Source organism: Phymastichus coffea, unplaced genomic scaffold (assembly GCF_024137745.1).
Source record: "Phymastichus coffea isolate CEN01 unplaced genomic scaffold, Cenicafe_Pcof_1.1 PCOF00058, whole genome shotgun sequence".
Taxonomy (NCBI): Eukaryota; Metazoa; Arthropoda; class Insecta; order Hymenoptera; family Eulophidae; genus Phymastichus; species Phymastichus coffea.
Window position 1 is genome coordinate 351,476 of NW_026706869.1, and position 22,746 is coordinate 374,221.

Genomic DNA, 22,746 nt, shown 5'->3' on the forward strand with positions numbered 1-22,746 from the left:
ATAAATTTTTTAAGAGTTTGTTTTTCCTTTTTTTATTATAAATGAGTCAGTAAATAATAATCATGCAGTACTTATATTTAGAAAGTTATTTCTTTATTTATAATTATAACATTGCAAATATTATAAAGGCGGAATGAGTACATGAATACGTAACAAACATATGACGAAAATTCACATATATACCAACGAATATCGTTCTTTTAAGCGCCTATAATAATCACACGTATATGCAAATAGTACATATATACTATGTAATATAATATATAGAGGATGTAATCAACGTGAGTCGTAATGACCAAGGTCTTAAAAGTGAGCATTTAACTATTTAAATATCAATGAAATTAATACATTAATTATACCATTCGATTGGACATCCCTTAATTATTAAAACGTTATTTGTGCATTTTTCAAGCTAACAATGTTCATGAGAAAATAAAATAAATTATAGGTGCTGATGCCAATAACTCAAAGTTGATTCTCCAAATTCGGTGGCTTTATCGTAAAAAGAATTTTTAGAATAAACCAATCGTTAATTGGTCCAACGCATTAACGAGTAGCTTATTCTAAAATATTTTTTTCGCGATACAAACTAAAAAATAATCATGTCAAATTTGAGTGGTGCACCAGCACCTATAATTTATATTATTTTATTTTCGCCTGAAAAAAAGCTTCAACAACGTTGAGAAAAATAGAAAAAGCTATAAATTTTCGTTGAATCTTAAAAGAAGGACTTTTTTATAAAATAAAATTTTTGATAAAATCAAAAAAAAGATTGAAGGATTCAAACAGGCCGAGTATTCGCACCAGGCTCCCATACAAAGCAATTACATATTCCATTCATGGCGCATGCGCGAAATAATATGATGATAGCCTATCAAAATACGTAAAAGCATTATATCATTGTAATTAAGTAAAAAACTTTTCAATGATTTTATATTGACTGCCAATATTGATATGAATCACCGAATTTAGAGAATCAAATTTAAGTGCTGGTACCAGCACCCATAACTTATTTTATTTTCGCATGATTATTATCACCTTCAACGATGCACAAAATGAGGTTTTGATAATTTAGGGATGCCCAATTGAATTGTATAATTAATTTATTAATTTCATTGATGTTTAAATAATTGGATGCTAATTTTTAAGACCTTAATGCTTCATCAGTGTAGTGTGTGAATGCAAATTTATAAATAATAAGATTCAATACAACGCTATTTTTATACTTTTTAAAATCAGCAATAATAGTTGATGTTCAATTCAGATCAACAATGTTTAAAATGAAATGAAAATATATTTTAGAGTGTACTAACGCATAACGGTGTACGTTTAACCTACTATGAAAGCACTTACGCCTTTGCGACTTTGTGTTATTGTTTTTGTTATAAAAGCATAAATATATTTTAGAAATAATAAAATGAAGCTATTCTATATTTTTCAGCATGCCAATACCTCAACCTGTAAATGACAATGAAGTGCCTTATTTTGTCGAGAATGATCAGGAATATCATTTAATAAGACTTGTAGAAAGGCAAATAATAATAAATCAGCATTTTAATTAATTATTTCAATGATGCTTATGAAAGCATGTCTGTATATACTTTTTATATAAAAAAAATGTTAAATAAATTCAGTTTATAACGAAACAATAAATGAATTGTATGGCTTAAAAAAAAAAACAATTTTTTTAAATAAAAAAAATTAAATTTTGTTGATCGTTGAAAAAGGGTAACAACATTTTTTTAATGTTATAATGTTATTTTGTTATTTTACGAATGTCAGCAAAACTGTCCCATTACATTGGACATAACCGTAACGTGTAGAACGTACTGCGCAATGTGCGTAGTCCGACCCCTGAGTTGGTAAAACTACTGAAATTTAGATGGCATATTCTGGATTTTTTGTTAAATAAGAACAATTATATATTGCTAATTTTCGTTTTTTCTCTCAATATCACGAATTCATCACGCATATTAATACAAATCACTTTTGTTGTTACAATCCCGTAAAATTTCTTATATACCTAAAATCACGTACAAGGCAATCAATTGCTTGATTTAACATTTCGCGTATGTTGAATCAATAATTTTAGTTACAGAATAAAATTTACATAGTCGCTCTTGACAATTCATATTTTCAAATTATGTATTTATGAAAATTAATGTCGGCTCGTTCAGTTGCAACCTTACTTGATGTGATTTAAACTTTATTGGCACACAAAATTTGTAAGCTTAATAAATCGATATATAATTTTGTATATTTCTAATCATAATTATCTCGGTTTGTGTTTCTTTCTTTTCACTTACATTATACAAGTTTATATACTGTATAATAAATTACCTTTTATCTTTAAGATTTAATTTTGATTACTTAAAAAATCAGAACTAGTAAAAATTACTTATTTTTAGATTTAGTATATTACAATAAAATTAAGGATAGTAGAGTATAGAAATTGATCATGTTCTCTCTAATATCATTAAACTGTCTTACAATTTTTTAATTACATACTGTCAATTTACAATATTAGAAATTGAGAGTTTGAATAAATTTGGTTGACAAAGGTTTGACATTGATATAAATTTCATCATGAAGCCAAGTCTGTATATTTGTAGTTTACAGAAAATTAGGTAGTGAGGGTATATGGTAAAGGACAAGCCAAAGGCAAATAATAAGTTTTGTACAGCCTTCTTATGGTTGCCATATGCATTTTACTTTTCCTCACTATATTTTAAAAAATGCTGTCAAAAACACGATTTCAATATTAAACCGAGAAAATTTTTTCATTAAATGAACGGAAATCAATTTTTTCATTTTCTTTTTACCCAAATATCAATTTATCACTTCACCAAAACTTTGATGACCAGACTCTTTAGCATGTTTCTGTGCAGCTTCAGATCCACTAAGTTTCATGTCACACACCATGCACTTTAAAGTAAACTTTTGAATGTCAGTGTACTGATGACTAGACTTTGCCTCTTGAGCCAAATTGTCTGCTTGTTTTAGAATTGTTTGATCCTCTGTTGGAAACATTGTTTGAATTCTCCCACCCTTTAAAAAGTATAATTCTCCATGATAAAACTTTATAAAAATGGTTATATCTAGAAAACTTACATCAAGTGGTTCTAAATAGAGAGGGTCATAATGTATTCCATCAAATATAAGGAAAACTCTTTGAGCATAATGTTGATCTTCACCAAATCGATTGATAATACCATTACTGCTATCAACCACCGCTATTTCCATGCCATAAAATTTGGAAAGTATTGAAAGTTCTATTGCTCCTCCCCAAGAACTAGGTTTCATTATCCAATTACAATAATCTGTATTTGGTTGTCCCAACATAGCTTCACAATACTCACTAGGTTCTGCAGCTACAGCATGTGCTATAATTTCTCTCATAGAATGAGCACAACTTGGATCTACCTTACCTATTCAATAAACAAAGTTTCAGCAATCATATACATGAATAGTTACAAGTTTCAATAGCCATACCATTTAAAACAAATCCAACACTTGTAAACAAGCATGAATTATCAGCTGGAACAACCATTTTCATAAGAATACCTGGAGAATTGCCAAAATCAACATTTTCTGTTATATGTTTTCGTGTTACGTTTTGCATAGTTTGTTCAACATTGCTGTCAATCTGTTTTTCTTCAACAATCAAAGTCTCTCCAGATGAAATGTTACTTTCGTGTAAGGTGGCATTCCCATTATTGAGGTCAAGTGGTTTTGGTGGAAAACCTTGAAGTACACAAAGGGCTTCGTTATGGACTCCTGTTAATTCTGATAGCATATTTTTTAATTTTGTGATTGTATCTTGAGGTGATAAGCTATCCACAATTTTTTGGCCAGATTTTGATTTTACTCGAATAACAAAACCTCCCATTGCAATAACTTGTACATTGACTAATATTTGATGAATAATACAGTTCTGAAAATAGTATTAAGCTATTTTATTTGGCGTGAAATTGAGATCTTTACTACTTTACTTTTAAAGGTTATTAATTTACATTACCTTATTGTTTCGATGCGAATCAGTTGCACTGCTGATTATTCATTATTTCAATTTTGTAATTCTGCACATTATTGAACTAATTCTGAAAGAGAGAAACATAAAAATATCGAATCAAGTGTCCAAATAAAGTGCTACTATTACGAAATGAAAGGGATAAAGTGTAAATATTACTACATTGAAAAAAAATACACGGTAAAAAAATCGAGGTAAAATATTACGTGAATGATTCTGATTAGAAATGGCGACCTAACCTACAAACTCAACTCGAGTTAAATGTATATTTGTATGCCATACACAAGTTTAATATACGTGTATGAGTGGATGAATGAAAATTCGTCAGGAAAGTCCTATATATATAAGAGCCAAAATAAAGAAGAGAGCGCGCGTTTCTATGATTTGAGCGCAACGATAGTGAACAAAGATTAAATATATTCACCATGAAAAACTCTACATATAATCCTAACAATAATACAGCGTTAATTGTTACATCACAATACTAACGATATATGTGGTTTTTCTGAGATCTTCCATTCATGGTAAAAATAATAACTGAAGAGAAAAAAAATTATTTGGAGTAGATAACAATCTCAAAAAAATACTATCTGTAGGATTTGTATGACATTTTTGACAAAAATGTAACATGTGTATTTGATATATTTTGAATAGTAAATGACAATTTAGAAACTCATGCAAATTATCATTTAATTAGGATAAAAAATTAGTTACTCTAAAACGATAATATCCAAATCAATATCAACACTCGCGGTACATCGAATCGCATACGAGTATATGAAGTAGCCTCACGAAGTGGTTGCAGTGCAAGACTGTTTATCAACAATAAAACGAAGATAAGCGCTTTCAATCATTATATTTTTTCTCATTTTTGCCGATTTGGAAAAGGGGAAGGTTCCGTATTTAACCCGTTTGTTTAAGATATGCTTGCGCTTATTTATGTGAAACGGTCGAAGCCCAATTTTAATCACGCGTAGGCCCATTGGAAAAGGGATGCTTCAAAGATGAGTTCGTTTCATTCTTGACTCGATTGAAGTATAATTTGACAAGTAATTGCAAAGACTGCTTTTGAAAGTTATTTTGAAAAAATTAACCTTGTATACGTGTAACTGCGTATATATGTCTATCAGAGACAGGGGGTTTGCCGTGGCGACGAATTTTAAATATATATATCTCTGAGCGTTCGTGATCCATATATGCACACATCTAAATAAAACAATCCATACACTTTTCAAATAAAGGTCAATTGGCATGCGTCATTCAGTGCCGTCACTGTCCTCTTTGTGTAAAACAGCAACAGCATTCGATATTTTCATACTTATACGCGCGAGTCAATGAGTCACGTGGATTTTCAGCGAGGACGTATGCACATTAGAGTCGTTATGTCTGTCAATCCTTTGTTTTCGTGGACAGCGTTCGTCGATTGGGTGCTTGGCAATGTTAATTGTATGCACAAGCGCATTTTGCGGTCACGCAAGCGCCGCGTGTCACGTCGTACTGGCTGCGCTGGTCGGTGACGATTGAGTCGTCGTGAGTCGTCGGAGACATTGCAACTTTTTTGGTCTCGCGCTCGACCGAACCGGTGCCCGTGGTCGTCGTAGTTTGCCTTGGCAGAGCACAATGTAACGCGCTCCGCGATACTTGCCACGGCGGGCGTGGTTCGGGTTTCCAGGCGGACATCCTGGGGCTCTCGGTGCAAGTCGTGAATCTTTGCTCCGATAGCGCGTTTCGCGCGAAAACGGACTGATCGTCGCCCGGAGCGCCGTCGCAAGATCGCCGAAATTACGTCGAGCAAACACGGCTCGGATCCGCCGCTTGCCGGGACAACGACCGAGCCATTAATTGCCTGTTGTCAAAGCTGTCGTCAAAGCCGAAGGAACGAGCTGCGCTGGCACACAGCCCCGAGGGCTGGATTAATAAAGCACGTACGACTTAGGCCAACATAGCCGGGGGCTTGTGTGCGCTGCTCCTACGCCGCGCTCGTGTACGTGACTACATGCTACGTAGCGGCTGGCAGCCCGCGAGAACTTACGTAGCACGCGCACACCACATTCGGCGGTTACGAGGATAATCGTGATCAGCGACTTGCCCTCCCCCCCTCGCTGGACGAGCGTACCAACCGTAAGCGCAAACAGTCGCGCGGTAGTCTTCGACGCAGCGGTCCAGACCGAGTGCTTCAAACAATTAACCTTCGTCGACGTTCTCGGCCGACAATCGTTCGACGATGAATTTTCGACGCTCGGCGGACTGCGATCGCGAGTCGTTTTTTCTTCCGCCCTCGACTTCTTTACGAGGAAAGTTGAGAGGAAAGCTCGACGGCGCTTCGAAAGTCGTTCCGGCCGATTGTACAGTTGATAAGCTAGCCGTCGGGATAGAACGGGCAAGCAATGCCTTCGGCCATCGGCTACATGAATTTTCCCCCTCTCGAGCACCGATGGCGTGTCCTATCGTAAAAACACATTAACGCTGTCCGCAAGCCGTTTGTCTCGAGACACTCCAGCCGTACAAGGGAGCCAAGATGATCTAGAGGACGCACGAGCTGCGGCTCGCCGAGCTGACGATCCGAGCGAGCGACGCGCGCGGGACGAGCCGGCGACATCCCGCGCGTGCGAGAATATAGGTCAGGCGGCTACAAGGCGGATCAGATGACGGGGCAGATCCGCTCGCGGATCCGGCTGGCTGGCGACGGCCAGGAGCGGCGCGCGGCGCTGCCGAGCAGCGGAGAGCCCTCCGCGCGGCAGTTCAGTCGGTCCGAGCGCGGCTGGGTGTGGGTGGGTGCGCGCGGGGCAGGGTGGCTGCGGGGCGGCCAGAGAGGGCAGCAGCCAAGGGGTCGCGCTCAGTACCGCAGTGCGCGTCGGCCGTGCAGCCCGCAGCCCCGCGACTCTCGCTTTGGCTCCCCGGGCATCGCCTCCGCGCAGTTGCCGCCGAGCGAACGAGCGCTGCCTTGGACGCCGCCCTCAACGCCGCAGCCGCCCGAGCGCGAGGGAGCAGCGCGAGCTCTAGCAGCCTGCTGATATGCGCCGTCCGCCGACACAGGATCATGGTACGCGGGCCCCGCGCGGCTCGACTCGGGGCAGCTGTGCGGACGCGCGCGCGACGGCCGCCTAGTTCCGCCCGCGTGGCGCCCGCTCGGCTCGCCGAGGCTGCACCGCGGGCGAGCGTGGGAGAGAGGCGCGGATTCGCGAGACGCGCGGCTACTTATCGATTTGGCCCGGCGAATGGGTCGTCCCGTGCGCTCCCGAGTGATCGGCGAGGAGCAGGATCGCGCAGCCGAGAGTCGCGGCCACGAGGCCGGACGCCGGCGCCGCCTCGGCTCTCCGCCCCGATCGGGTCTGTGCGCGCGGCGACAATGCGGAGCGTCGACCCGGCGCCCGTTGATAAATGGCCCTCGTCGCCTCTGGTAATTGTGTCGCTCGATACTCGCACCCGTGCACGCTCGAGGCGCGCGTCTTCCGCTGCATCCGCGCTCCTCCGAGTGGCCCGGGCTTCGCGCCGGCAGGCTGGTCCGAATCGGTCGGAGCCCGGCAGGTGCTGGCTGCTGCTCGTCAAGGAAACGGCGGCGACGGCGGCGGCGGCGGCGACAGCAGCAGCAGCAGCCTCCCTCGCTCTCCCTCTCGGTAACGCAGCAGCTCGCATATTGATTTTCCGAGACTTTCGTGATTTGTAGACGAGCTCACCGCTCCGCGGCCGGTTCCTCGTGCCTCGTGCCGCGTCACTCGTTTCTCGCGCTCGCTCTCCCTCGCTCCTCGGCTCCCGCGTGCAGGCGTCGCGCGCGCGCGCCGCGGGCGAATCAGCCGACGATCGCGGGCCGCGAGGGAAAACGCGGAAGGGCGTCCTCGCCGCAAATGGCCGTCGACGACGGCGACGGCAGTGGCGAGGTTGTAACGGCGGCGCGGCTGTTGCAGCGGCGAGCAGCTGATGCCGGGCGAGTCGGGCAGCACGCGAGCCGGCCACCGCGCTGGATGCGGACGCTGGCGGAGGCGGCGCCGGTGCTGCTGCCGCTGCTGCTGCTGCTGCTAGGATCGGCGGCCGCGGCGACGGCGGCGGCCGGCCCGACGAGCGCCAGCTGCGGCCTGGCCGAGCTGGGCTGCCGGCAGGGCCAGTGCGTGCCCGTGGACGCCTACTGCAACGGGGTGGACGACTGCGGCGACGGCAGCGACGAGCCGCCGCTGTGCACGCCCTGCAACCGCACCTACCACGGGCGCGAGGGCCGCACCTACCGGCTGGAGCTGGCGCGGCCCGACGAGGGTAGGCTGCCGTTCCTCTGCCACCTGACCTTCACGGCGGGCGGCCAGGGCCATGGGGAGCTCGTGCAGCTGCTGTGGGACGCCTTCAGCATCGGGCGGCTCGAGCGCCGCGGCCGAGGCTCCGCCCGAGGGCGACCCGCGGCCGAGGAGGCCGGTGGGGGCAGCTGTCCCGAGGGCTCAATGCAGCTGGCTGAGCTGGGAAGGCCGTTCACGGGCGGCTCGTGGTGTGGACCGGGAGAGGCCCTTCGCGCTACGTACTACAGCGAGACCAGCACCGTGACCGCCTCGATCCGGCTGTTCGCCGCGCCGGCCTCGGTGCCCTTCGAGTTCCGGCTGCGCTACCGCTTCGTCTCGCGGGTGGAGGCGGTAGCGCGCCTCGGCAGCCCCGAGGCGCCGCTCGAGCGCGGCAGCCCGGTGCCCGGCACCTACTGCTCGCGCAACTTCCACGAGTGCTACCGGCGCAGCTGCCGCGTGCAGAGCCCCAACTACCCGGGCGAGTACCCGCGCAACGCGAGCTGCCTAATCGTGCTGCGCCAGAAGGAGGTGCCCACCTGCAAGCACGCCATGATGTCGGTGCGCAGCTCGCCGGCCGCGGCGCCGCCGCCGGCGCCGTGGGCCGCGGCCCAGACGCGCAACGCCAGCGGCGGCGCGGCCCACGGCGCGCTCAGCGTCTGGCAGGACTGCCCCGAGGACCGCGACCGGCTGCTGCTGCACGACGGCGCGCGCCCCGAGGACCCGGTGCTGCTCGTCTACTGCGGCGGCCCGCTGCCGCGCGTCACGGCGCGCGGGCCCGCGATGCTGGTGCACTTCGTCAGCTCGCCGGTGGCCGTGCCGCTGGGCGCCGCCGCGCTGCGCTTCGAGCTCGAGACCCAGGTGAGCTGCGCGCGCGCGCGCGCCTGGCGCTCGGCGGCACGAGGCTCACGCGCGCTCGTGCGCCGGCTGTCGCAGGTGGTGTACGTCGACTCGGACGGCCTGGACTACGCGCAGACGGCCCAGGGCTGCTACTTCTCGGTCAACGACACGGCCAGGCGAAGCGGGGCGCTGCGGGCGCCGCTGCACGCTCTGCCACCGGGCACCAACTGCACCTGGAGCTTGCGGGGCTCGCTGGGCGACCGCGTCTGGTTTTACTTCGCCTCCTACTCGCAGGTGAGTGGCGACCGCGGGTTCCGTCCGGTCCGCCCGGCTGACTGGTTCGATCGACTGTCGCAGCGCGACTTGCGGGGCCTGGCCGACGGCAACGCGACGCTGTCGCAGCAGCAGCAGCAGCAGCAGCAGCAGCAGCAGCAGGTGGAGCCCGAGTGCGCGGTCAAGTTGACCTTCTGGGACGGGGCAGCGAGCACGGGCCTGCCGTTGGCGGTGCTCTGTGACGAGAGCCCGCGGCTATGCGCACACGCGGCCCTGCGCAACACCACCCGCAGCACCAGACCCTGCCGGCCGGACGAGTCCTACCTGACGCAGACGCCCAGCCTGACCATCCGCATGGAGAGCGTGGCCGGCACGGCCCTGAATAGCGTCAACTTCAACGTGAGTGCACGCGCCGCGCGGCCCCACCTCGGCTGACTATAGAGCGACTATGACTCGGCGCAGGCGAGGTACGAGTTCGTGGGCACGCTGCAGGGCGGCGAACAGTGGGTCGAGGGCGCGGCCTGCTCGCGGCTGTGGCGGCGCGTCAAGAGCGGCCGCCTAAGCTCGCCGCGGGACCTGCGGCTCTACGGGCGCGGCGGCGCGCGGCGCCTCGACTGCCGCTACCGCGTGGAGGCGGCCGCGGGCGAGCGCGTCAAGCTGACGCTGCACAACGTCAGCCTGGGCGAGGCCACGGCCTGCGGCAGCGAGCTCGACCCGCACAGCGGCCGGCCGCGCTGCGCCCACGAGCCCGGCAGCCGCGAGGCGCGGCTCAGCCTGTTCGAGGCGCCCTGGCGCGACGTGCGCCTGCCGCGCGCCTGCCTCTGCGACGGCAACGCGTCCTCGGGCGGCCTGCTGCCGCTCAGCCACCTGACCTCCGGCCGCGCCCTCGAGCTGCACTTCTTCGTGGACCGCATGAGCCCCGACGAGGACTTCGACAGCCTGTTCTTCAACGCCAGCTTCGAGATCGTGCGCGCGCCCGAGTGCCCGCGCAAGCAGCGCGTCCGCGGCGAGGGTGAGTTGCCTTGTCACGACCAGTACAACGACCGGCACTCGACCACCGAGCCGCACCGCTCCTGCCCGCAGGCGGCGAGCTGCGCTTCGTGACGCCGCCGTTGTCGCGGCCCGACATCTACTGCGAGGGCATGCCCTGGCTGGTGGAGGCGCGCGAGAACCGCTCGCTGTTCGTGCTCACCTGGGGCTGGCTGCTGCCGCTCGAGCCGGCCGCCGCGGGCGAGGCCGCCGAGGCCGCCAAGTGCCCCACCGCGAACCGGCTGCTGCTCTACTCCGGCTGGCCGCCGCGGCTGCACAAGGTGGTCTGCCCCGCGGAGCCGGGCGCGCGCGAGTACACCGTGCACGTGTTCTCCGAGGAGTGGCTGGGCGCGGAGGAGCGCGCGCCGGGCGCGCCCGCCGGCCGCTCGGCTGCGCTGCTGCTGGACTTCGTGGCGCGCGAGCCCGGCCAGGCCGCCGCCTCCTGGCTCGAGATCTCCAAGAGCCGCGCGGCGCTGCGCAGCCAGCTGCGCCTGCTGCCCGAGCGCGAGGCCGAGAACGGCAGCCTGACGCGCGACTGCCCGCACAAGTGCCCCGAGCTCGGCGCCTGCATCGCCGCCACGCTCTGGTGCGACGGCTACGCGCACTGCCCGTCGGGCCACGACGAGGCCGACTGCGGCGCGGGCGCGCGGCTGCTCGGCCTGCTGCCCTCGGCCGTCTGGCTGCTGGTGGCCGCCGCGGCCGGCGTGCTCGCCGCCGCCGCCTGCGTCTCCGCCATCGTCATCGGCCAGTCGAAGGCGCGCGCCAAGCGGCTGCAGTACGAGGGCGGCGCGGGCGCCCGGCCGCCGAGGCGCGCGCCCACCGAGGAGAGCCTGCTGGGCGGCGCGCGCCGCCGCGCCCCCTCCTGACAGCAGCTGCAGCCCGGCCTCGTGGAGTACATCCACGTGGACCGGGAGACCACCGTCTGAGGGCCGCCCGCCCGGCCGAAAGTGTGCCAACCGACTGCCGATCCCGCGCGGATCGCTCCGTTTGCCGCGCGACCTTTCGCACGAGTAGAATCTCCGTCGCCTCGTCTGCGGCGCTCCGAACCCAACGCTGTATCTCACAAGTAACCTAGCAAAGTAAACTCGTTCCTCGCGACTCTCCTCTACTTTCCGTGGGCAGAATCGGACGCGGCGCAGCCCGCGACACTCGGCCGACTCTGCGGCGGGACGCTCCGAGCTTCCGGGCGACCGAGCGACTCGGCGACCGACGGCGAGTGCGAAATGGCGAACGCGCGTCAATTGATCGCGGGCGTGCGATGCGTCCTTCGTTAATCAAACGACCGCCGCGACGCGGCTCGCACTGCAAGACTGGACGGGCGCTCGCGTGGACTATACATATATATATATATATATATATATCGTTCGAGCGACAAGCCGAACAATTGATTACCGTAGAGCGACATATGTAGATAACAGATATTTATTATATACGTTATATTGTAAATAAGCGCGGCAAGCGATGGCACGCGCGACGATGTTTGGCCGGCGAGAGGAAACGTCGCTCGGACACCGCACCGTCGTTCAGTGGTCGCGTGCACTGACATCGCGAATGGCAACCTGCAAATGGGGGGCAGGGGGAGGGGGCGGACACCCGAAATGAAAGTAGACGGGAAACGTGCAGCTCCTATTCCGCGAGACTAGATTCACCGACCATGGGCTGCCGTACAGGCGTTCGTCGTTCGCGATCTCGGGCAATGTCGTTGCGCGACCGCTCGCCGCGACGGCCCACTCAACGCACGCGCACGCCCAACGCGGTGGGGACGCCAATCGAGTGCACAGTATCCCGTTACAATAGGAATTGAATTATTATACGATCCTGCCTCTGCGCAGCATCGCGCTGCGTTCGTTGTCGTCGGTATATACGTCTATTATGCACTTGAACATCGGCTTGTTCGAAAGAGAAAAGAAAAGAGAAAAAACGAAAAAGAAAAAAAGAAAAAAAGAGTCAATCGCGTTGATTCGGCCCGTTACGTACGAGCGAACGCCACGCCGATCGTAACAATCCGATAGGATCAGCAATGATAGCGCGAACGAACGTCGCCCCGTGAATTGAGCGAAATTGAGGAGCGCGGCCGGCCTGCGGTGCGCGTGCCGCAGGCGAATTGTGATAGTACGTAGCTCATCAGTAGAACGCAGTAGTCGGTCCGCGATTTCGCAGCGCCCGCACACCGCACGCGACAGTCTCGCCTGCCCGAGCTGCCTCGTTCCGAAACCGGCGGCCGCCGTTCTTTGCGCGGCTCCGACCGAACCGACTGCCGGCGGACTAGTCTGCGGTTTGGACGCTCGGAAGAGATCCCCTGCACTTGCGGGATCGCTTGGAGCCCGACGCACGAGGGCTTGCTTTACTTGCCGAGCGAACCCACTACAGGCTAGCATTTGATAAGTCGATGGAGCGGAGAGAGGAGATCAGCAAAAATGCACCACTTACGCTATTTCACTGCAATGAATTTTTCCTTATTCCAAGTGTAAGGTAGTATTGTAGAATACGAGAGATGCACAGAGGTGTGATTGTAGAAATAGTCGGCGAGAGCTTAGCTCTCGGAAGCCGCGCCGCACTGAGTCGGCGAACGTTACGCAACAAGTGCGAGGACAACGGGGATCCCGGGAGTCGCCGTGTGCACGCGCTCAGCCCAACGGAGACGGACTGTGGTGACTCGTCATTCAAGTTTTTCGCTCGCAGTGACTGCTCTCCGTTTGTTATCTCTGTCACTCGGTTGCATTCTCCTTCTTGTTCTCGGTCGTCGTTTCACGCGACACCCGCAAATTTTCCATTCGTAATTTTATATACTTGATTATGGAGCAAATCATCTCCAACTGTATTATCCACGTGTTTCATCGACTGTTGAAAGAAAAGACAGGTTGTTCATGTAGTTACCGTTGCACTTGTCAATCGTAACTATGTTTTTTTTATACTTATCATTTAAATATGAATTATAATAAAAAGAAACCTATAGAAACTTGATACTTGCTCGTTGTCAATTGTACCGATACCTCTTTCCCGAACACCTAATCCTGGTGGTTTCGCGAAGACTTTTGCTTGTCAGCGACGAGTTGCCATTATTTTTGTTTCAAGGCAACGTTGATAACGAGAATAGCCTTATCGCAAACATACGCGCTGCTATATTTACGGATATACAAGTTGCGCAGCGGAAAATGGGGTCAATCGCCTTCAGCGTGGCTTGCGTTCAAATTTTCCAAGCTACTTTTTATCCCAGTTGTTGGTTCCGGATAATAATAGTCTGCGGGCGCCAAGGAACAACTGTTACCTGAGTGCACTTTCGGTCGCGGACATGTAACTGAAGATTTTCCTCCAGAAAAAACGATTGGACATCTAAAATATTAAATCTTTATATCATTTCTTTTTTACGAAATAATTAAGACTCACGAATGAATCTGCTCATTTTCTTGAAAATAAAACGATTCGCAGAAGCTTGCCGGTACTTTAAAAATTGTCGAAGAAAAAGGAAAAGACGAAACAGAAGTAGTACCCGTATCAAGTTTTCACAAGGTGGAAGGAGTACCGTAGAAGGGAAAAAAAATTGTAAAGTGCCGCCCGGCAAGAAGGAAGGTTTTTCCCCTGAGACGCGCGCGGCTAACATGCAGGTCAGCGAATCACCAGCGCATGCGGCTGCTCTACTAACAGACTGATTCCGAGAGAGAATGAGGAAGCGAGGGGGACGCTCGCGGGTCGAGAGCTTGCACGCGCGGCAATGTACGCTACGAAGTACGAATATACCAAAACAAGCCATTATCGCCAAGTAAACCGATGCTCGTCGTCGTTCGATTAGGAAAGTAGACGGGTGCTTCGGCGTTTGCTACTGAAAGCGGTAAAGAAACAGTGGATTATCATTAGGATCGAAGTGATAAGGAATGCAAAAAAAAGGTGGCCTCTTGGATCCATTCCTCGCGGGCCGCGTGCGAGACGAGCTGATTTTTCAACGGGAGTTTATAGCTAAACTACAGAGAGAGAGAGATAGAGATAGAGAGAGAGAGAGAGCAACTCTGGCATTTAATCGATGCTTAAGCTTTTCCTATTTCAGCGCGTGCGCGCGTGCCCTCGGCATTTGGGGCTCGCCACTCCGACGCGCCTGCGGATCGCGCCCGATCATACGAATTACAACCTTGCGAAGGTGAACTTCGCGTCTCTGAGCTGTCGTGCGTGCGTATCTTAGACTTCGCCACGGCAATTAGCCGCGACGCGACAACCTCGCGCTCGTCTCGCTCTTTAATGGCTTTCGATTTATACGATTATCGATCCTTCCTGCGTTGAAATTCAATCGTCGCAGTCGCGATTCGCGTGGCATCGGGAAAGAGCTTGCACGCTAAGACAATTCGGCTGCCGTCCAAGGCAATTGGTTAAGGGTCGATCTCGGTCAATGATGTATGCTTATACGGGGAAGAGAATGCGAGCGTTACGATGCATCTCCCCATTGAGCAATCGCTGGCGTCTGCTGCATTCGTACACCTAGATTCCCGGCGTTCATCGCGCCGGTGCTGGTACTACAATGACACGCGCATGCTGCGTCGGAGAGATGCCATTAATCTTCGTTCACCGCTCGAAGCGCAACGAATAAAATGCGCGATTCTCGATTGCATCGAATGGCGCTGTCTCGTATAATCTCACAACGACGACACCGTGGGACTCGTCGCTGCTGAGCGAGAAAATTCTTGCGAAAAAAAAACTGCTCCAGGTGAGGCTCGAACTCACAACCCCGGCATTGCTCACGAACACTGTCTTATAAGTACCGTGCGCTAACCAATTGCGCCACTGGAGCTATTGGAAAAAAAGCCAAAAATTGTCGAGTCCAATTGGAAATGCCGCGCAACTGCTTTTCCTCACAACTGAACACATCATTATTTTCGTGCGTTCCTTTCACCGAGCTGCACGCAATGTTGTTATACGCGTCCGTCGCATCACGGAAACCAATTGAAGCTGCGTTTCAAGGGATTTATGAATATCACCAGCGCAGTCGAACGTTGAATCATACTATCTTGACAATCTTGTGAAAATTCTCGAACTCTCGAAGATGCAATGATATCGTGATAAACAATAACATTATAAAGTGTAGCTGCGACAAGCGTCAAGCTTATCCATAAACAGAAAGCTGTGAGCCGCTGAAAATGGCAGTTCGTTGAAAAGCAGACAACATAAATGGGGAGCCAAGGTAAATGCATTAAGGTCATTTCGAGAGAACACACTTTACTCGAGCGAGTACGAAGACGTGCAATTGAGACGTGCAGCTCGATATAAAGTAGGCGACGCACTCGCCGGGGTGAGGTAAAAGGGAAAGCGGACAGGATTTCTTGGAGGGAACACGAGACAGCTCCCCCGTGGCGAAGAACGCACAAAAAGGGTGTTAAAAAAAATGCTCCAGGTGAGGCTCGAACTCACAACCCCGGCATTGCTCACGAACACTGTCTTATAAGTACCGTGCGCTAACCAATTGCGCCACTGGAGCTGCTGGCGAATAAGGCCAGAAATGTAACTGTTTACTGTGCGCTCCAATGTATGTCAACGATCCAACGCGCGCCATCATTCATCTTGGCCACCTCGTTATTTATCGTTTTTGTTCAAATCATTGTTACTACAAAACAGCTCCGATCTATCAGAATTTTGTCAAAATTCCACCTCATCATACACTGTGCCGCGGATCATCGTCGACTTCTTCATTTGTTTGGAAATCATCCCGTCGTTCTGTCCGCTTTTCAATAATAATAATAATTGTTGTCGCACTCGCATTATTTGCCAAATATAACGCGATACTGACTCGTAAACTGCATCCCAAACAGCAAGCTGTTCACCTGCAGCCGATAAGATCGAAAATGGCATTTGAAACGGATCGTGCAACGAGGTATCGTGTATCACTCCCTCATCGTTTCCTACCGAATCAATACTGTTGCTCTTATTGTCACAATATTAATATGATTATTATGATTTTGAACGACTTGCACCTTTTTCAGTAGGCAAAGATAAAATAATAGCAATAGTCGGCAAGAAAGATTTCTTTTATTCTTGAAGTATAAAAATCCAAAAATATTAAATTTTCAAGACATTTCGAGATTAAATTACATTACAACTGTTACAAGTCTTGTAGCATTATATTATTACTTCTATAAATTCCAATTTATTTTCATCTGTATATTCAAAAAATACAGGCAGCACCGTTGCGGGTGTATGTTCGTGCAACGTCAACAAAACTAGCAGTTATCAGCACGCCAGAGAACCTCGCGTCGACTGCTAATATATGTTACATGTATCCAAGTATAGCTAATATATAGTATATACAATATAGGCCAGTTTTTCTATCAGCCAAAGGAACATTTGTATAAATATTGGTTTTTTTTTCTAGACTGTGTGTAGCGATAAGATGTAAAATATTTTGCACTAGTTATCTTTAATTGAAACAAATGAATGTAAGTTGAAATACGTGGTGTAGTTGTTATTGTTAAACACTATTCATGAAAATTGATACAGCTTATTCATTTACAAGGTAATTTCTCTTTTTAACGTTAATTGCAATTTACGATTTAACTATCAAGTAAGTGGAAAGTGTCAAACGGGGTTGTACATTCATGCAGATATGAAGAAGGATGAGTTGGTTTGAGACGTCAGGATTTGCTAGTTTGGCCAAAACAGCTCTAAAAGAAGCTCAAAAAACAATAGATAAAGCCTTGGATATCAAAGATGAAGACCGGGCTCAAGCCATGGCACAAACAGCAGACCCATCTTTGGATTTTTTTGATACGTGGGGAATTAAGGAAGCAGCTGCAGATGTTAATCAGGACCAAGAGATAAATATAAGTAGGAATCAAGCAAGTACTAGCATTTGGGGCAGTTTTACGGGATCCTTTTTTGAAAATCCAAAAGGAGACATGACTGCTATCGCCGATAAATGTTCCGAGTCCTCAAAAGTTTCAACTGAAAATGCAGATAGAATACAGATATCTCTTATGTCCTCAAAGTCATTTCCAGAAAGTTTATCAAATAAAACAGGAAATAAAGTTCCACTTGACCATGCTAACCTACAGTTGCCAATTGACCCAGAATTTACTTTTCTTACATCAAAGTCTGATAGTTTGGAGGAGTTTGACATGAAAGGTGAGAATGTTTGTTAATTTTTTTGGAGATAACAATTAATTGAATAATTGTCTTATTGACCATTTTTAACTGTTATAAAATGTACTTACAGGATGCGAAAAAACACATACGGCTGATAAGCAAATTAGCTTATCAAGGTTTGAAGAAGCATCAAGTAGAGCAGAGGACAAGAACAGAGGACAAGAAGAAGAAAGCAATGAAACCATTAGAAAAAGCATTGTAGTGGTTAGACAGAAGGAGCAAACTGCCAGTCACTCTCTGAATCGGCTATCGGTTCTGTCTGCGGAAAGTGATAAGCGAAGTTCTGAAAGCGTCGAAGCGCTAAGTTTTCAGTTGGAAGACAGTACAGACTGTACCAATAGTCCAGATTCGGAAGTGAATTCTTCAAGTGCCTCGGGTCAAAAAGTTAATTCGGAGTCAGTAGAGGTGTTGCCCGATAGTTCGGTCACTTCACCAAGTTCGGTGGAAGTGATTAACGATTGGAAGAGCGATGAGAGCCCATACTTGTCGCCGATGGACGATAGGCTTTTCGAAGCATGCATAACACCCACGCCAAGCAATGTGTCTGCCTTCAATGAGTCTGACGGAGGTACGTAGTTATAAGCAACCAGTAAAAAATGACATATAATTGAATAAGGGTCACGTTTTAAATATCAGAGGATATAAAAAGTTCGACTAGTACCCTGGAAGGCTCGCAGTTGGCGAGTTCGTTGCGAGTAAGCTTGAGCAATTCGCGTTCCAAGGCACTGCACGCTTCGACCACGAGTAGCCCTATCATGGCGGAAAGCGTGGAGACGAGCGTCGCCGTGGACGACCAAGACGAGCCAAGTCTGGCCAACGACTCGTTGTACACCTCGGCTACGGAGAGCACCCTGCAGGGCTCGCATCATTCGGAGCCGAAGCAGCATCAGCAGCAGCAGCAGGTGCACGACTCTTGTCTAGACTGTCGCTCGGTCGTGCCTACGGGTAGCTCCGGCCTGGGCCCCGTCGACTACCCGTCGCTCAACTCCAGCCTGGACTCGCTGAAGGACAAGTCGAGCCTCGTAAGTGTGCGATTGCCGCGCGCGCCACTCCTCTAGCTCGCCTAGCTCGTTTGTTTTTCGTTGTAGGTTGGGCTTCACCTACCGATCGAAGCTATAACGAAGCAGCCGATCCGAAAGTCGGATTTCGCCGCCGAGCAGCCGACCGCTCAGAAAGTGACTGTGCAGGACGCGACGAAGGAGAGCAGCTCGTTCGACCGGCTCAAGTGCTCAACGACCATCGAGCCCGCCGACCAGGATAAGAGCGAGAGTCTCGCTCGCAGCAGCGGCAGCGAGCAGTACCTCATGCTGACGGACTCGAGCTGCGAGGAGACGCTGGTCGGCAGCAGCTCTGAGGAGAACGCGACAGCAGCCGGCGGCTGCCGGATCGGGGCACCCGTGGCCACGCAGCCCCTCGCCCTCAGCAACAGTTCCTACGTCAGAAGCATGCTCGCCGAGGCCATGTCCGACAAGAGTGAGACCGCTGACGTGCCGCCGCGCGACAACTCGCCCATTTCATCGGAAAGGTACGATTGTTCTTGCTTCCGCGCTCCGTTCTCTCTCGGACGTTCGGCTTCATGTCTCCATTTGCCTCTGCCGCTGCAGATCAGACCTCGTCAAGATCGGCTCGGATCAAACTAGCGGCCACACCAGCGGCGACGAATTGGAGACCACGACATCCAGCGACATCGAGATAATATCTAGGTACAGGTAGGCTCGAATTTGTTCGGTTGCTACCGAGTCGACCTGTTGATTGTAGCTACACTCGGCATTGTTCTGTTGGTAGCCCTAACGGGGACTCGAGTTCGACGCAGTCGCGGCAGAGCCCTGCTAAACTGCAGTCCTGCAGAGGCGCGGATTTGCTGACCAAGACCTTGAAAACACGCGGACACTCGCGCGAACTGAGTGAAATAAGCGTCGGCTCGGACGACACGAATCTTGAGATCGAGAGATTGCTTCGGCGAATTCGTGAAATGACCGAGATTCTCGAAGCTCGCGAGTCCAAGCTCATCGAAGTTAGCCGTTCGAATATGGAGCTGCACGAGCACAATTCCACTTTGAAAAAGTATGCTTCGCCACGCTGATTATCTATTTGAGTGCTCGTAGAACAATCGATGATCTTATTTTAGACAACTGGACAACGTTGAGAAGCACGCTGAGCACAGCCAAGACATCACCCAAATAACCGATGACTATACTCAACGCTTGTCGGCTTTAGAGAGGAAGTTTCAGCAAGCAATCAGAGAACGGGATGCGCTGCGCAAGAACCTCGAACAAATGAAACAGGAAGCTGCCTCTAGACTTTCCACGGCTGAAATATCGAATATTAACGCCGAAAAAGATGAAATTATCAAAGAGTTACGTGAGGAAGGTGAAAAGCTCAGCAAGCAACAATTACAACTGAGTAACATTATTAAAAAACTGAGGGCCAAAGAAAAAGAAAACGATGCACTGATAAAAAATCAAAAGTAATTCACTCTCTATTTTGTTATCGTACGATAAAAAAAATCTCATTCTCTTGAAAAAATTAGATTAACTCACTTTTTCTACATCTAGAGAACAGATAGAAGAACAATCGATTGAATTGGAAAGATTGAAGCGTTCGTTACATGCAAAAGAGGAAGTTGAACGAAATCAAATTGAAGCTGTACATACTCTTACCAACAAGAGTAAGAAGCAAGAAAGAGAAATTTTGAGTCTCAGTGAACAGCTCGATCACGTTACAAATAAAATGGAAGCATACAAGAAAAGTTTTGATGCTGCCAAAGCGTAAGTGTGTGATAAATCTATTTTCGTCTTTTCTTTGCCATATATTGATAGAATACGCTTTTGTTTGACATAGAGAATTGATCGAGGCAAAGGAAAAGTTGTCTAATGTCAAAGAAGAATTGAAACTAGCAACAGAAAATGCCGGCGAGTCGCATCAATTATTGTCTCAGGTTGACGATTTAAAGTTAAAGCTCAGAATATTGGAGGAAGCTCACGCCGGGTAAAAAATAATAATTGAGTACAATATGATGTATTTAACTATTCACCGACTGAAACATTATTCCTTTTGTTTTCTTTTTTTTAGTAAGGAGAAATTATTAAAACAGGAGAATATTGATCTGTTGAAACGTTTAGAATCGGCGGAATCTCGCAATGAAGATATGTCTGAATCTGTGTCACAAGCTACAATACCTTTGCTTCGTCAAATAGAACAGTTGCAGTCTAACTTGTCGTACAAGTCAAACACATTTATGAAACAAGAAGAAGTTATGATTGAAAAACTAGCCGATCTACAGTCCAAATTGGAGGCGGTCACTGAGATGAACCGATCGCTCGGCGAAGAGAACGCCAATTATAAATCTCGATGTTCTGTTCTCGAATTAAAGGTTAATTCTAAAGACGCTGATAAGAAAAATTTTGAAGAACTATTGGAAACATTAAAAAAAAATAATAGAAAACTTGCTGATGAAACAGAAGTGTAAGTAATTTAACAATTCAAAATTATTTTCAAATAGCTTTTTACATGGTTATGCGGCATTGGTGAAAAACTCTGTCATAATGTTATAGGCACAAGCATGCAATGAAAATGTTAGAAGAGGCGCATGCAACAGAAATTAAGGAATTAAAGCGAGAAATCACCTCTTTAGAGAATAAATTATCTATGGAGAAGGCAGCAACTGAAGCTGAGAAGCGGAAAAATCACGCAGTATTTGAGCAACAACTTCAGAGTCTTGACGACGAACAGCAGCGATATAGTCCGAGTTTCGATATGGAAAGAGAATCCGTTAGCAGTTCAAATAGTAATTGGCTACCTGTGAGTTATTCGTTCGCTGCGCACGAAGTAGCATAATAATGTTTATATTCAAAATCTTTGCTTAATAAAAATTTTGTTAATTTTTTAGTTTAATGAGACCATGTTTGAAAGTAGCTCTGGCAGATTTCCAAATGTTTACGAGAGCTTTAGATCTGGAACCAATAGCACGTCAATGATTGAAAATCTGCAATCTCAGTTAAAACAACGCGAAGGTAAGTGAAGTTATAAAATTTTATTGAGTGTTTGCATACTATCTAAATGGATTTATTCTTACTTACTCTTTCAGGTGAAGTGCAACAACTGCAGTGGGAGATCTCCCGTCGTAATACAGAAAGAGACGCTCTCAATACCGAAGTTTCATTGTTAGCTTCAAAAGTTGAAGATTTGAATTTAAATTTAACGGAGCTGGAGACAATTAAAGCTAATCTAAATGATATTCAAACAAAGTACGATGCATTATTACAGATGTATGGTGAGAAAGTTGAAGAAAATCAAGAGCTTCAACTTGATCTTTTAGATGTGAAAGAAATGTATAAGACACAAATAGATCAACTTTTGCAGAGAGATCATTGAATAGATGGTTGTTTAAAAAATCTAGTTAATAAAATGATCAAATGTGCATTGGTATTAGTCTGGGTATCTTCGGTAAATAAATATACGTAAAAGTCATCCAGATATTTTAGAGCACATGAAAGGGCTTGATGTGACTTGCCTATAGAAACATTTGTTAATTTATCGTCAATGTGGTTCCATGTATTATTTTTGTTAAAACAATTGTTGGTGTTATTTTCTGACATTATAATTCTTTATTATATACTGTTTAATAACTTACTGGCAGATAATGGATATACGTTTGAAATAGTTCATGTTAGTTTTTCAATTCTTATAGTAATCTGCTATGTTACAAATTGATGAAAATGGTTTTGCCATTATAATACGTTTGTTTGAAATACATTGTATAAAATTTTTCAAGCGTGGAAAATCATGGGATATTGCTTGAAAAACATTTCGTTTCAGACGTGCAATTTAATATTTTTTTTTTAGTAATTTATGCACTGTGCAAGCTCATTAAAATACATGCAATTTAATAATTTGATTAACGAAAAAGGTGCGCCGCAATTTTTCTATTGATCTTAAATGTATAAATAGAGCTGTGAGTCCATCATAATGTGATAATGGGATGTATTATAAAAAATAACTTGTGTAATTGTTGTAAAAAATTTCTTTTGTATAGCGATGGGCAATTACCGTTAAGTTTCTAATTCTAAGGTTAACATCGTAAAGTAGTTTATTGTTAAAAATTTTCATATATAAATTAAACATGTATAAAGATCTACAAAAATATTTTTCTATTCTTTATTTTAACTAAGTAACAAATTTATTCAAGAATAT

At 47.7% G+C, this 22,746-nt stretch overlaps 3 protein-coding genes and 2 non-coding genes across 8 annotated transcripts; 2 read left to right on the forward strand and 3 right to left on the reverse strand.

Moving 5' to 3' along the window:
- Positions 1-121: 121 nt before the first annotated feature.
- LOC131666278 (ubiquitin thioesterase OTU1) lies at positions 122-6,764 on the reverse strand. Of its 4 annotated transcripts, none has more exons than XM_058938801.1 (5): positions 5,125-6,764; positions 4,019-4,100; positions 3,493-3,951; positions 3,112-3,428; positions 122-3,048 (listed from the first exon to the last, which is right to left on the reverse strand). In XM_058938801.1, the coding sequence occupies exons 3-5, from the start codon at positions 3,887-3,889 to the stop codon at positions 2,830-2,832; spliced, it is 933 nt and encodes a 310-aa protein (XP_058794784.1). In that variant the 5' UTR covers positions 3,890-3,951; positions 4,019-4,100; positions 5,125-6,764; the 3' UTR covers positions 122-2,829. The 4 variants fall into 4 exon arrangements, with proteins under 4 accessions (XP_058794784.1, XP_058794782.1, XP_058794783.1 ...); XM_058938799.1 differs by having other exon boundaries at positions 3,493-3,934; positions 5,125-6,763; XM_058938800.1 differs by lacking the exon at positions 5,125-6,764 and adding an exon at positions 4,745-4,763 and having other exon boundaries at positions 3,493-3,934.
- A 174-nt stretch (positions 6,765-6,938) lies between these two features.
- Positions 6,939-13,389, forward strand: LOC131666277 (uncharacterized). Its single transcript, XM_058938798.1, has 7 exons — positions 6,939-7,073; positions 7,936-8,865; positions 8,905-9,150; positions 9,226-9,423; positions 9,487-9,801; positions 9,865-10,414; positions 10,486-13,389. Exons 1-7 carry the CDS (start codon positions 7,071-7,073, stop codon positions 11,295-11,297), a joined length of 3,054 nt encoding a protein of 1,017 aa, XP_058794781.1. The 5' UTR covers positions 6,939-7,070; the 3' UTR covers positions 11,298-13,389.
- A 1,727-nt stretch (positions 13,390-15,116) lies between these two features.
- On the reverse strand, positions 15,117-15,208 carry Trnai-uau (transfer RNA isoleucine (anticodon UAU)). The gene is given in 2 exon segments: positions 15,117-15,152; positions 15,171-15,208. It is a non-coding gene; the product is annotated as a tRNA-Ile (tRNA).
- Positions 15,209-15,800: 592 nt separating this feature from the next.
- On the reverse strand, positions 15,801-15,892 carry Trnai-uau (transfer RNA isoleucine (anticodon UAU)). The gene is given in 2 exon segments: positions 15,801-15,836; positions 15,855-15,892. It is a non-coding gene; the product is annotated as a tRNA-Ile (tRNA).
- Positions 15,893-16,664: 772 nt separating this feature from the next.
- On the forward strand, positions 16,665-22,659 carry LOC131666306 (TATA element modulatory factor-like). Its single transcript, XM_058938850.1, has 14 exons — positions 16,665-16,924; positions 17,013-17,532; positions 17,624-18,121; positions 18,190-18,575; positions 18,642-19,078; positions 19,158-19,262; positions 19,339-19,617; positions 19,682-20,020; positions 20,109-20,321; positions 20,395-20,541; positions 20,626-21,018; positions 21,108-21,354; positions 21,443-21,566; positions 21,641-22,659. Exons 2-14 carry the CDS (start codon positions 17,025-17,027, stop codon positions 21,925-21,927), a joined length of 3,963 nt encoding a protein of 1,320 aa, XP_058794833.1. The 5' UTR covers positions 16,665-16,924; positions 17,013-17,024; the 3' UTR covers positions 21,928-22,659.
- The last annotated feature ends 87 nt before the right edge of the window (positions 22,660-22,746 follow it).

What these genes read in the sequence shown, in the direction of transcription:
- LOC131666278 (XM_058938801.1), bottom strand. Translation starts at nt 3,889, where the DNA reads ATGGGAGGTTTTGTTATTCGAGTAAAATCAAAATCTGGCCAAAAAATT. An exon ending in TGTTGGATTTGTTTTAAATG is followed by an intron (nt 3,429 to 3,492) that starts GTATGGCTATTG and finishes TTTATTGAATAG; the next exon opens with GTAAGGTAGATCCAAGTTGT. An exon ending in TCTATTTAGAACCACTTGAT is followed by an intron (nt 3,049 to 3,111) that starts GTAAGTTTTCTA and finishes TACTTTTTAAAG; the next exon opens with GGTGGGAGAATTCAAACAAT.
- LOC131666277 (XM_058938798.1), top strand. An exon ending in ACTTCGCCTCCTACTCGCAG is followed by an intron (nt 9,424 to 9,486) that starts GTGAGTGGCGAC and finishes CGACTGTCGCAG; the next exon opens with CGCGACTTGCGGGGCCTGGC. An exon ending in GCAGCGCGTCCGCGGCGAGG is followed by an intron (nt 10,415 to 10,485) that starts GTGAGTTGCCTT and finishes TCCTGCCCGCAG; the next exon opens with GCGGCGAGCTGCGCTTCGTG.
- LOC131666306 (XM_058938850.1), top strand. Translation starts at nt 17,025, where the DNA reads ATGAGTTGGTTTGAGACGTCAGGATTTGCTAGTTTGGCCAAAACAGCT. An exon ending in CACAATTCCACTTTGAAAAA is followed by an intron (nt 19,618 to 19,681) that starts GTATGCTTCGCC and finishes ATCTTATTTTAG; the next exon opens with ACAACTGGACAACGTTGAGA. An exon ending in GCACTGATAAAAAATCAAAA is followed by an intron (nt 20,021 to 20,108) that starts GTAATTCACTCT and finishes TTCTACATCTAG; the next exon opens with AGAACAGATAGAAGAACAAT.